A 12493-nucleotide genomic window follows, 5' to 3' on the forward strand; every position below is an offset into this window, starting at 1 on the left:
AGCCGAGAGGATGGCAACCAGATGGAACCTACGGCGCGTTTTAAAAACCTGATCCCAAAAGCAATACGTGATGCCTTCAGTGTTATGTTGGTGACACAAACCACCCTTGGCCCACAGTGGGAGGGGACAACACAGGGGCACAGGCCAGGAGGTGGCTCCCACGGTCGTCTGCATGTGGGCGCTGAGTAGGCTCCTTCCCCGCACCGCCCCCCCCCAACCCCCACCAGGCATCCCCAATCACCGTTTCCATGGCTCACAGTAACCCCTCAGAGACAAGCCAGAGCATGTCATTCTCTTAGCTCAACCTTCCAGTGGCTTCCATGTCCTAAAAGCCAGAGTCCTAATAGTGAGTGTGGACGCTTTTGTCTCTGGCCTTTCTTCTCACCGTTCTTTGCATATCTGCCCTTTGCCAGTTTTGGTTCTGCTCTCTCCAGAGACCCACCCCCCCCCCCCCAATTCCTTCTCAAGATCTCCTTCAGATGTCTTGTCAAAAGTCTATCAGAAAGACTTCCCCTGATATTTTGCCTCCCTGCTTCACAGGGATAGGAATCCACTCTCCAAGGCCCAGGACATGAACAGGTACCCTGGGGACCTGGGGGTCCCTTGTGGGGCCAGGCCCACAGACGCTGACCTCCCTTCACTCGGCCCCTCCTCCTTACTGACTCAGAATCCACGCTGACACTTGGAACACTCATGGCTTTTGCTGCCGTGACCTACAGCCCCGCACCCAAGCGCCATGTAGACCATCCAGTCCACCTGTCTGCTCAGCCCATCCACTTCTCTCAGAGGCTGAGCCCACCCTGGTCTAGACAGCCCCCTCCCTCAGCCCCCAGCATCCATTACCCACTCTCCACCAAGTGATAAAAGAAACTTCCAAAAGCATTTCTCAAGAGTCAGTCCTCTGCACACAGCCCTCAGGGACCCCATGCCTGCCCTGGGAGTATCTGGACTAACCGTGCCCTTTACACCCACACTGCCCACTGGACGCGATTCCTAGGATGTCCACACGCTGCCCCCCATGAGCCCATCACTTGCATGTCCCAGGCATCACCCTCACCATCCCAACATTAATAGCACACGTTCCCAAAAGATGAAAGTTCTACTGAGCTTCACTTCCTCCTTAAGCAATAGCTATGAAATGTTTGATGTGCTACAGTTTTTCTAATACACATTAAAATTCACTTTAGTAAAGTGTTCATTGCTATAGCGCCTAAAATCTCCCCTTGTGCCACGACGGGCAAGCGTGGCCCACGACCACCCCCTTCTCACCAGGCCTTGGCCCTATTGCCCCCAGCATGTGGCGTTGCAGTGCCAGCTCACACAGGGCTGTTCTGGCATTCTTTGGGGAAAAGGCAGTGGTCTTGGTGACCCCGTAACCTCTCAAAGGCCCTGGCACGTGCTTGAGAAATAGTTGAACTGTTCAGATGATTCACTGCTTATTTAAACCAGTCAATCAGAAGATACTGGGAAGCAGAAAGCAGGTCACAGAGGCGGCACCAGAGGTCTTAACCAGCGATCCTGAATCCTCCACCCTCCTCACAGACCGTGGGCTGAGCTCGGGGGAGACCAGCCTCACCGTGTCGGTGTGGGGTTTGCTCCTGCCCCTTGGCCACCGCTAAGAGGGGTGTCTCCCCTCACATCCCGAGGCTTCTTGCTTCTCAGCCAGGGTAGCCACGACCCTCAGTGTCACCTCCCTGGGTGACACCTCAGGCCATCTCCTCCCCTGGGTGCCTCAGCCTGGCATTACGGGCCAGCTGCCCCGTGCCCCTGCTCTGGCCATGACCTCACGCAGGCTGGGCAGAGCCCCGCTGCTCTCCCCCCTGCCCTGCTAACCATAGGGCAGTGCCTCCCACAACCCCCGGGCAGACGCTTCCAAGGGCCCCCCTCACCTCTGCACCCTTAATGCTCACAGCGTCCACTCTCCACCCAGGCAAGGATTGCCCCCCACTGAAGAAGAGCAGCAGCTGCCTCATGCTGGGCACACACAGGGCCCATGTAGGCCTTCACCCACATCCCCCAGTTGCTTGTTTGCTGCTCGTGACGTGTCACTATTACTGCCCCTCAAACTCTACAGGAGTGGCGACCAACTCTCACCCAAGTCACACAGCTCACGAGTTGCCCAGCCCCTCCTCCCAGCCGCTCAGTCAGTCCCTCTAACGCCCCCAGGTTCAGACCAGCCCTCAGGAGCCCCAGAGGGCAGGCTCTTCTCCCCAGAGACGCCCTCAGACTCCCACCGCACCTGCCCGTTCCTGCACGGGTCCTCAGGACTGCGTGTCAGCGTGCAGGGGTTCTCCAGGGGGTGAGGTCACCCTGTCACTGGTCACGGGATCCCAGTCCAAAGCATTCTAGCCCTCAATTCTCACGCCCCCATTTCCTGCCTGACCAAGTTTGCCTTCCCTCAGTGGTTCTCATCAGCACACAAAAATATGTCATAGACCCCAGAGTTTAAAACAAGGGGACAAAAAGCCTTTCCAGGTCCATGTCTCCCTCCCCTGAGACAGAGCTCCTCAGGGGAACGTTGGGACCGTCTCCAGTGCCCACCACCACTCTCCCCGCTCGGTCCAGCCCTCCTCTCGGCCTGACTTGCTGCTGGCAGCCACGGTCCCTCCTTGTCAGGCTTTCTCCAGATTTCCACCATCACATCCTCACTCACCTTGCTCGAGTCTCCTTAACATGCTCCCCCTCTTGGTCTCTAACACTCAGCTAGTCCAGGCCACTGACCTTGCTTCTCTTCTGCTTGATCAATAATGTACAACAACCAGGTTTTCAGGGAGGGATGGGGAGAGGCTGCATATATATATCCATATATTTTGTTACACATTTTACTCCTATAAAGGAATTACAGTACACAACTCAGAATTAACGAAATAGGCAATATTCTTTACTCTCGATTCCACACAGCTTAAATTCCTTCTTTGATTTTTGCTCAAATCTTGCATCCATAGCCAACCTATGGTTGAAACTGACAAATGAGTCTAGTTCTGACATGAATGTTGGTTGATATTTTTGTTTACCTTAAGGAGTAAGGAAGTGAAAGAACAAAAATAAATGTGGGAATTTCACTTGTCAGTGAATGATGACTTTGCTGAATCAGATAATATCTGTCAAATACTGTAAGATAATTTCATTTTTTTGTGCTAAATATAGATGACACACAAAGCTTAACTGGCATTAATGTCTTCTTCATCGCCCTCTTTAAAGTCTAGACAATCAACAAAACAATAAATTAAGCCTTGATTTGTAACATTTCCCGACTTCCCTGGTGTAAATACTCCCACCACATCAGATTTCCAGCCACCCACGAGGTATCCTGCTGGTGGAGCTAGGAAAAGAAGTTCGAGTGCAGGGTTAGTGTTTCCACCATCAGATGCGATAGACATTAAGTAATCTCAGAAGCACAGATAACAGTCAAATGCTAGGAAAGGAAACGTTTGAGTATTTCAAAGTGTCAGTCGCTCAGTTGCGTCCAACTCTTTGTGATCCCATGGATCCCACCAGGCTCCTCTGTTGAAGGGATTTTCCCAGGCAAGAATACTGGACTGGGTTACCATTTCCTCCTCCAGGGGATCTTCCCAACCCAGGGATCGAACCCAGGCCTCCTGCATTGCAGGCAGATTCTTTACCATCTGAGCCACCAGGGAAGTATTTATTACAATTTTTTAGCTGTAATTTACACAGAGTAAAATTCACTTTCTGGGGTGTCTGAATTTTGACACATGTAGTGGTTGTGTAACCACAACTGAGACACAGAACATTTCCAACATGCTCCCCAAGATTCCACTGTGCCGCCCCACTGTCGTTGAAATGTCCCCTAAGTCCTGAACAGGCCCTTTCCCTATAGTTCTGCCTTTTCCAGAATGTCCCATAAATCAACAGTATGCAGCCTTCTGAGCCTGGCTTCTTTTGAGTCCGCAGCATGCATCTGAGACGCACGCGTGTGCCGCGGGCATAGCTGTCTGTTCTTCCGTGTGGAGCAGAGCACCGTGGGGATTATTTCCATTTGGTCCATCCACCCCCAGATAAGGGACATTTTACCTAATTCCAGTTTTGTTTTTACAAATAAAGTTGATATAATTGTTCAAGTACAAGTTTTTGTATAAACAAGGATTTTTATCTTGGGTAAATACCTAGGAATAAGAATGGAATGCTGTCTCACGGGCATTTTTTTCACCTGCTTATGTGTCATCTGTATATCCACTTTGGTGATGTCTTTGCAAATCTTTATTTTTGAAAATTGGGTTGACTGTTTTCTTGCTTTGGGAATTCTTCATATATTCTGGATGCAAAATCCTTTGTCAAGTATTTTTTTTTGACATTGATTCTAGATACAAATCCTTTTTGCCAAGTATATATTTTCTCCCTGTTTTTGGCTTGTCTTTATTTTAATTTCACAGAACAAGTTTCTAATTTTGATATAGTTCAATCCATCAGTTTTTAACTTTACGAATTGTGCTTCTGGTGGTATAGCTAAAAACTAAAGTCACAAATATTTATTTTCCTCTCTTCTTCTAAAAGTTTTACAGTTTTTCATTTTACAGTTTTTCATTTAGGTCTGTAGTTGGTTTTGAGTTAAATTTTGGGTAAGACAACAGTTATAGGTCAAGGTTCATCTTCTAAAACATGGTTGTCCAGTTTCTGCTGCAACTTCAACTTTATTGAAGTCCTGAGGTAAGGCTTCATCCTTCACTCTTTTTTTCCCTCACACCCCACATGCAATCAGTCAGCAAGTCCTCTCACGGTGACCTTTAAAACACAGTGGAGTCTGACCACATCACTGTCTCCATCATCACCCTGGTTCACACCACATCAGCTCTCACCTGGATTTTACATAAGACCCTGCGCCGGCCACCTGCTTCCGTCCTTGCTCCCGTGTCATCTGTTCTCACCACAGCAGCGTGCGTGGTCCTGTTAAAATGTCAGTCACGTCAGGTCTGCCCTCCGCTCACAAGTCTCCAATGGCCCCATCACAAAGCAGCGGCTCCAGTCCTCACCAGAGCTGCCAGAGTCCGCCCTCCTCACGGTGCTTATTATCCTCCCCTCCACCAACTCTTGCTTTTCTTCCAACACCCAGCCATGTTCCTGCCTCTGCTATTTCCTTATATACAAAGCACTTCCCCAGATCCCACAGGGCTCACTGCCTCACTTCTTCTCTTCACACTGCACCTCCTCAGAGAGGCCTTCCCTGACACTCCTCATCCCCCATTCTGGGCTTTATTTTTCTTTAGTTTTCAGCATTCACTGTCAGACATCATGTTACGTAGCCCAGGTTGTGCTCCTTGGCTATAGGTCCCGGAGGCTCTTCCTAGACCTGCAGACAACAGTCACCGATGAACTGGATGGTGAAACCAGAATCCACCCGAGACTAAGGACCAAGAAGGCAGAGGCCCTGGATGACCCGGATGAGGCCACTGAGAAGGCAGACTGCAGCCCAAGCTCCACCCCTGCCAACGTCTTGTGTTATGTATGTGAAGGAGACGGCAGATGCAGTGCCATCACCTGGCTGTGGGCTCAGTCGCCTGGCACTGTCTGCCTCCCCTCACTCACTCCCGAGTCCCAGAACCTTTCTGGACCTGGCCTGCTCAGCCGTCTCTCCTGGCCCTCCCACCACTGCCTGTCAGATTAATTAAAATGATCTTCTTCTGAGCCAAACATTCAAACTTTTCAAAGCGTGTTCCGCCCAGCAAACTCCAGCTCTGCCCCTCGCTGCCTCTGTGACCTCAGGCAGATCATTCAGCCTCCCTGGCCGTGACTTCCTCATCTGTGAAATGTACAGGCTACTGACAGGTTTAGAGGCTGCGAGCCAGCAGGCATCCAACTCGGAGGACTCTGGTCTGAGCCCCATGATGCCCGAGCCAGCAGGCATCCAACTTGGTGGACTGATCCCCGTGACACCTGGGCCCCGAGGCATCCTACCCCAACTCCACAGACCCTGGCCTCCCTCCCGCCCCCCTGGAGAATGCTCTGCTGCAGCAGCCCTCCCAGGCTCTCCGTGGGCAGGAGCAGGGCTGAAGCCATTGACCTGCCCCCGGTTTCTCTGGGCCTCAGTTTGCCCTCAGCTCAGCGAAACCACGATTTCTACACGCAAGGCCAGAATGGGGAGAGTTCTACACAGAGGCTGGGAGGGGCGGCCTAAGCAGCAGGAGTGAGCCTCTGGTGCATTGGGAAAAGCTGAAAAACAAACGCACCAGAATCCAAATCAGGAAAGCCCAGAGCAGGGTTGCTGTGGCAACCTGCAGCAGGCTCCCAGCCTGGCGCTCAGCCTCTCCGGGGTGGGGGCTGCGGCTTGTCAGGCTCAGCCACCCCTGCCTCCAAGGCTGCCACCTCCTGCTCAGCGCAGAGCACATGGACGCAGAGAGGCAAGGGCACGGAGAGGCCCCTCTGCTCCGTCAGGTGGGCCCAGCCTGGGCTCCCACTACCAGCTGTGGAGAGATTATTCCTCTCCCAGAGTGATACCTCCACCCAAAGGCCTCCAGAGTGCACCGAGCGCCCCCAGTCCCACCACCCAGGGCCCAGCCTCACCCATCAGCTGCCTGGCCTGGGCTGACACAGCAGCCCTGTGTGTGGAGATGCCCTCAAGTTTCTGCCACCAGCCTTGAAACTAACATGCAGGCACGGGATGGAGGGGCAGACTGCCCTGCACAGCTGGGTGAGGAGGGGCAAGCGCGAGTGCTGGGCACTGGTGTGGTGCTTTCCGTGTGTCTTTTCACGTTTAATGGCCTTCTCCTCTGACAGAGGAGGAAACAGTCTCCAGGAAGCTAAGTGTCACCCAAAGTTACAGAGCCACTGGTGGGAGAGAGCTGGGTCCAGCTGGGATTCTCTTAACTCCTGGGCCTGGATCCTTCCCACAGGGCCCATTACCAGGCAACCACCCAGCACATCACCAGGGCACCTCAGCAGCCTGCCACCCAGTGACCACCAAAGCGCTATGCCCAGACCACACAGACACAAACAAGACACTGGCCGTCACGCCTCCATTTAATGGCCAAGCCAGCACTGCCCAGATGATGCCCAGGCCCCAGGAGGGAAGCCCCGCCCTCCTGCCTGGTACCCCCTGAGGAGCCCACCCAAGCTGGTGCCCCTCAGTCTCACAAGTAGCGTCCCGGTGTCAGGGGCAGCCTCATCTCAGCTCCGTCAGCAAGCTGTCGATGGAGTCCAGGAGCTCCCGGAAGTAACCCTCGTCCTCACCCTCCTGGAGCTCCAGGGCGGCCAGTGCCTGGTACTCAGCCTGCAGGGTGCCCAGTGTCCTGTGGAGCTGTGTGTCCTGATGGAAGCGGTCCCGGCAGGTGGCCAGGAGAGCGCCCAGCGTCTGTAGCACCTTCTCGCGGGCGTCGTGCTCTGGCAGCGCCAGGAGGTGGGCGGTGATCTCGCACCAGCCCTGCTCCTGCAGGCTGGGCAGGAGGTGCACCTGGCGATACTGCTGCAGCCTCTTGGGGGACATGTCCCACGTCAGCTCGGCATCCTCCTCCGCAAACATCTGCCATCCGCATGGCCAGGGCGGGGGTGGGGGGACACGGGACAGAGAACAGACAGAGAGCCATCAGCTCCGCCCTTCAGACTTGAAGGCGCTTGGCTGACCCGAGTCTGTCCCTTCTCTGTCCAGATCCTTGGGCCTCAAAGGCCCTTCAGGGGGAAGGTCAGCTGGATTCACAGCTCCACACATGCTCTCCAGCCCGTCCACATGTCCACCCATCTGTCCATCCATCCACTCATCCAAAAAAAAAAAAAAACTACAGTGTGCCAGGTGCTGGAGAAACCAGGATGGAGACAGGATCCCTGCCCTCAAGCAGCTCGGGATCTGGGGGAGCAGGTCCTACATGTCACGGTGCATTTCGTGTAGCAGGGCGGGGCAGAGGCAGACAGTCTGGGCTCAAATCCTGCTCCACCACTGACAGCTGAATGACCAAACGGCCTTGGGCCGGCACTGAGCCTCCCTGGGACTCACTGTCACCACCCCTCAAGTGGACGAGACGACTAAGCCCCTTCAGGATGGTTGGGAGGACTTAAGAGGACAGCGAACACGCAGTGCCCAGCACACGGAGCCCACCAACGAAGTGAGCTTTACCATCATCAAATGTCAGCTGTGCCAGCGGCGGCATCACCACCACAACCACGGATCCACTCCCTCAGAGGAGTCGGGCATGGTGGGGAGAGGAAGCTGGCACTTCCCTGAGTCTTGCGAGGCTTGTGGGAGTTGTCTGAGGGGACGAGGGTGGAGGGTTCGCACACATGGAGGGCTGTGACAAGAGGCCTGGGCCCATCTCATGTTTGCAGCCCAGCAGGCTGTTACGGTGGATGGGCACGAGAGCCAGGCTGGGCACAGAACACAGAGCCCTGGGCATCCCTGGCCTCTACGCCAAGGGAAGTCTGGGCAGGAAGTTCCACACATGGCCTGTGTCGGTGATGTGCAGAAACCCAGCTCCAACAGAATGTGGTGGGAACCAATCCTAGCAGGCATTCAGAGGCAGGGAAGGGAACACCTTAGACCTGACAGATTACCACCTCATTTCATTACATAGAGTACTAACCACTGCACGATCACAGCACGCCACCAGGAGTCTACCAACTCACTTCACCCGTCAGAGGAAGGTATGCGGAGACGAAGGAGCAGCAGTGGGCACACTAAACGCACTCTCAGGAAGAAAGAAGGACTCGCTGCCCTAACTCCAGGGGAGAATGGGGCATGCATGACAGGGCAGGCAAGAAGAAAGCCCAGAAAAAGCTCAGGGCCCACAGCAGACCACCTGATGGCTCTGGGGCTCCTCAGAGCCGGCAGAGGAAGCAGGGAAGCAGAGAGGGTCAGCTTTCTGACACAGAAAAGGCTGAGAGGGATGTGGCTGTCGTTTCCTAACCTACTCCCATCCCGCCAGCTCCACCCGCAAAACACCCCAGTCCTGCCAGCTCTGTGCCCTGGGGCCCTGCTCCTCGCTGTGCTTCTCAGTCCCCTGCCTCCCGGGCCCAGCCTGCCCCCTCCAGACCTCACCCCAAACCCTTCACACTGGGCATTTCTGACCATAAAGATAGACTCCCACCCTGGGACGTGGAGGCGCTGCAGGCCCTGCCCCCCGGGCGCTCAGACGCCTCCCCACTGGTGCCCTCACTCCGGCACCTGTCACACTAACCCTCCCCTAGGGCCTGTGCAGGGGCAGCTCGCACTTCCCGGCACCCTCTCACCCAGCACCAACTCCACAGTCAATCTGACTCAACCCTCAGATCTCACTCAGCAACTCTCCTGACTGCCCCAAAGAGTCAGGGCCCTGATGGTAAGCCTCCAGGGCCCACACACTCTAGGAGGGTCTCTGGTAAATGTCTGCCTGGAAGCACCAGGAGGGCAGGGACTGTGGGCCGGGCACGGCACGGGGCAGGCAGACACCCAGGCAACACTTGTGGAAGGGCCCTTCAGCTTCATGGAGGCACAAGAAGATGTGGGTTCATAACCACAGGTAGGCGTCCCAGCTCTGCAGGAGCTCAGATGTCAGGACACAGTTTCTTAGTAGAGGGCCTGCCCAGAGCCAAGGGACAGAAGAAGAAATGCCTGGGGTTTGGCAGACGATGGAAGGGGCAAGGACCAAGGAGCCTGATAATCTGAGAGGCGGGTCCACACTGTCCTGGGAATTCTGAAGTCCAGCCACTACCTCTGCACACCAAAGATGCCCTCAGGGAGCATGGCACCCCTCCACCCTGTCACACCTCTTCCTTTGGGAGCCCTGTACCTATCCCCAGTGTATTCTCTCTGAGAAACCACAGAACAAGACGCCCTGATGGCCTTACACGTAGAGCACACCTGCCATCTGTTCTATTGCTCCAGCTGAAACCCCTCCACCATCTTCCTCCTGCAGACAGACGGCTGTCTTCGTGCTGTTTGCAGAGAAACGCCAGGCCCTCCCTGATCCTCATGGCACCCCAAAGCCTCCAGTCTGGCTCCTGGGCCAGCTGACTCAGAGAGCCTTGGTCAGACTGCCAGAGGCGGCTCCCCTGGGATGAGGCAGTCACAGTGCCCTGTGCCAGGGCTGGGGGCAGCAAAGACACCCAGGACACCAGGGGAAAGTGACAGGGTTCTCCCGGGAAATGCCAACCAATGCACACATCCTTCCCCAGGCTTGCTGGCCTGTTCCCAGGACGTCAACTGTGCCCAGGCCTTATTAACTGGATGTGAGCACCACATGGCTGCCTGCTGTTCTGAGAAATCAGGTTTCTGCAGCCTGGAGGGGTGAAGGAAGAGAGAGGGGGAGGGGAGAGAGAGGGAGAGGGACAGCCTGAGAGATGAGACAGGAAAAGAGGCGAGTGCACACAAACAAAAGCCAAGAGGTGGAGAGAAAAGCAGCAACGGACAACCCTGATCCAGCCTGAGGCCTGGGAGAGGGGTGCACAGAGCCGGGAGGCGCGGTGAGGAAGGGGCAGGCCCTCTGTCTCCAGCATGGTCCCCGCGGCTGCCCAGCCCTGCTCCCCTAATCCGAGTCAGCTGTGGGGAGAGTGTGGCCCCTGAGAGGCAACAGAGAAAACCCTGCCAGAGCTCTCTGCAGCAGCTGAACTAAGAAATCAGGCCTGGCTGGTTTTACCCTCTCCTTAATTAAGACACTTTCCAAGCTCACAAAGACCAAAGTAGGCTGGGCACCAAGTCTCCTTGCAGGCAGCAAGCCCCTGGGGCCCTTGATGGCAGCTAGTCTGAGCCCGGCCCAGAGCCAAAGCTCCCAAACCAGAGGAGGCAGCTTCAGGTTTCCAGAATCTTCAGGTTCAGCGTTATTCCAGCCCAGCTCCTCGGTCTCCTGGCTGCTGTGGTGGCTCCAGACACAAGCTGCTCCACCCCACCTGCTCCTGGTTGCCCCCACCCTACGCTTCACCACACATGACCTTTCATTCCATGGAGGGCTGATCCTGGCTGTTCGGGCCTTCGGTCATACTGACCCCTATGCCTGCACACCTGGCCCTGACCACTGCCAGCGTCCCCTCCTCCCTCCCACTCCGTGCAGCTCTCAGGTGTGAGCTCAGCAGTCACCTCCCACAGGACTTCTGCCCTGACATCTCAGAAGTCCTGGGCTCCAAAGCATCGCTGCCCAGCTCCAGGCTGGCACATTTGCTCAGGTCACTCTGCTATGAGGATGGAGGGACGGACGGAAGATACTGGGGGAGGAGGAGGTCCAATGACCAGAAGCACACACAAAGCAGAGGGCAGGGGTGGCCGGGCCCTGAGTACTCACCTTCTCGGTGACCAGGTCATAGAGCAGGGTGACCACACGCACGGCCAGCACCTCCATGCCCTTCTCCTGGACCAGACTCCTCAGCACCTGCAGCCCCCCCAGCTTCAGGAACTGCTGCTGGGCATAGGGGAAGTGTCGTAACAAGGAGCACAGGGCGAACAGGGCCTGGGGAGAAACAGACCCTGATGGGTGAGGCGCTACAGAAACCAGGCCCTGGGGCAGGCACCTGGAGGAGCCCCAAGTATCCCAGCCCAGCCCCCTTTCTCTCTGGCTCCACCCGCCACCCTTGGGATTAGCTGCACCCCAGGACCCAAGGCTGAGAGAGGAGAGACATCAGACACCTTCAACATCACCCAGTGGACAAACAGAGGCCCAGGGCAGGAGCTGGGGTTCTGAACCTGGGAGCTGAACCCAGGCCTCAGATGCCTCACAGGCTGCCTGGTTGCTTCAGAGAGAGGCCCTCCCCGCCATGCCACCCAGGGATGACCACTCAGGCCCCCAAGGGTTACAAGTACAGTCTGGAGAGGGACCCTCCTCGCCTTCTAGGTTTCACAGGTGTGCTGAGGTCTGAACAAGAAAAAAGGGCAGAAACACACCTTCTTCTTTGTAGTGAGAGGCTGCTCTGTGGCCAGAATGACCAGCAGTTTCTGCAAGGCTCCCCCCTCAATGGCCTCCACCTGGACCTTTGGGTTGCTGTGGGGGAAGAACAAGAGAGCATGATTTTGCACCTACTCACCAACTTGGGGGCATGCCCAGCCCAGGTAAGGGGGCTGCTGCCACAGCGGCCATCCCTGGTGAAGAACAAAGGGGGGTTCCCACTCTGGACAGGCTAGGACTTAGCTGGGCAAACAAAACAAAATGACGCGGGTCCATCTGGGTACAGTGGCCACAGCCCAGGCGACAGGGCCCAGGGCCCCAAGCCAGTGTCCACTCCACATCAGCCAACAGGCAGGCAAGATCTGGGGATGGAAGTCCCATTTTAAGATCCCACTGTGCTCAACGTGCTCCTTCAGGGTCCCTCCAATGGAAAGCCTTCCTCCACGCTCCTTGAGGCAGCCATACCTGCTCCCCTGCTGCCTCCAGGATCCCAGGAGCATCACGCTCTGGGGAAACACTAAAGAAGTGTGGAGCTGCAAGGTGTCTTCCGCCCCCTCCCCTCCCGGGTGGCGCACACAGACAGAGCATGGGGAGGAAGGCAGGCAGAGAGAACAGGATCCAGGGAGCCTCTGGTCCTGGGGAGATCCCGACACAGGACCAACCCAGCTGCCCCTGCTGCTCTCTCCACTCTGTGCCTGTCC

General features: G+C 55.8%; 1 protein-coding gene across 5 annotated transcripts in view; it reads right to left on the reverse strand.

Annotated features, from left to right (window-relative positions):
* Nucleotides 1–6957: 6957 nt before the first annotated feature.
* Nucleotides 6958–12493, reverse strand: part of SIL1 (SIL1 nucleotide exchange factor) — a 249957-nt gene continuing 244421 nt past the window's right edge. For all 5 annotated transcript variants that reach the window (XM_061424675.1, XM_061424674.1, XM_061424677.1 and 2 more), the window contains exons 8-10: nucleotides 11792–11888; nucleotides 11196–11360; nucleotides 6958–7474 (exon numbers count right to left, since the gene is read on the reverse strand). In XM_061424675.1, the coding sequence (XP_061280659.1) occupies nucleotides 7118–7474; nucleotides 11196–11360; nucleotides 11792–11888 (619 nt within the window). In that variant the 3' untranslated portion in view covers nucleotides 6958–7117. The remainder of the gene's footprint in view (nucleotides 7475–11195; nucleotides 11361–11791; nucleotides 11889–12493) is intronic.

Source organism: Bos javanicus, chromosome 7 (genome assembly GCF_032452875.1).
Source record: "Bos javanicus breed banteng chromosome 7, ARS-OSU_banteng_1.0, whole genome shotgun sequence".
NCBI classification, from domain to species: Eukaryota; Metazoa; Chordata; class Mammalia; order Artiodactyla; family Bovidae; genus Bos; species Bos javanicus.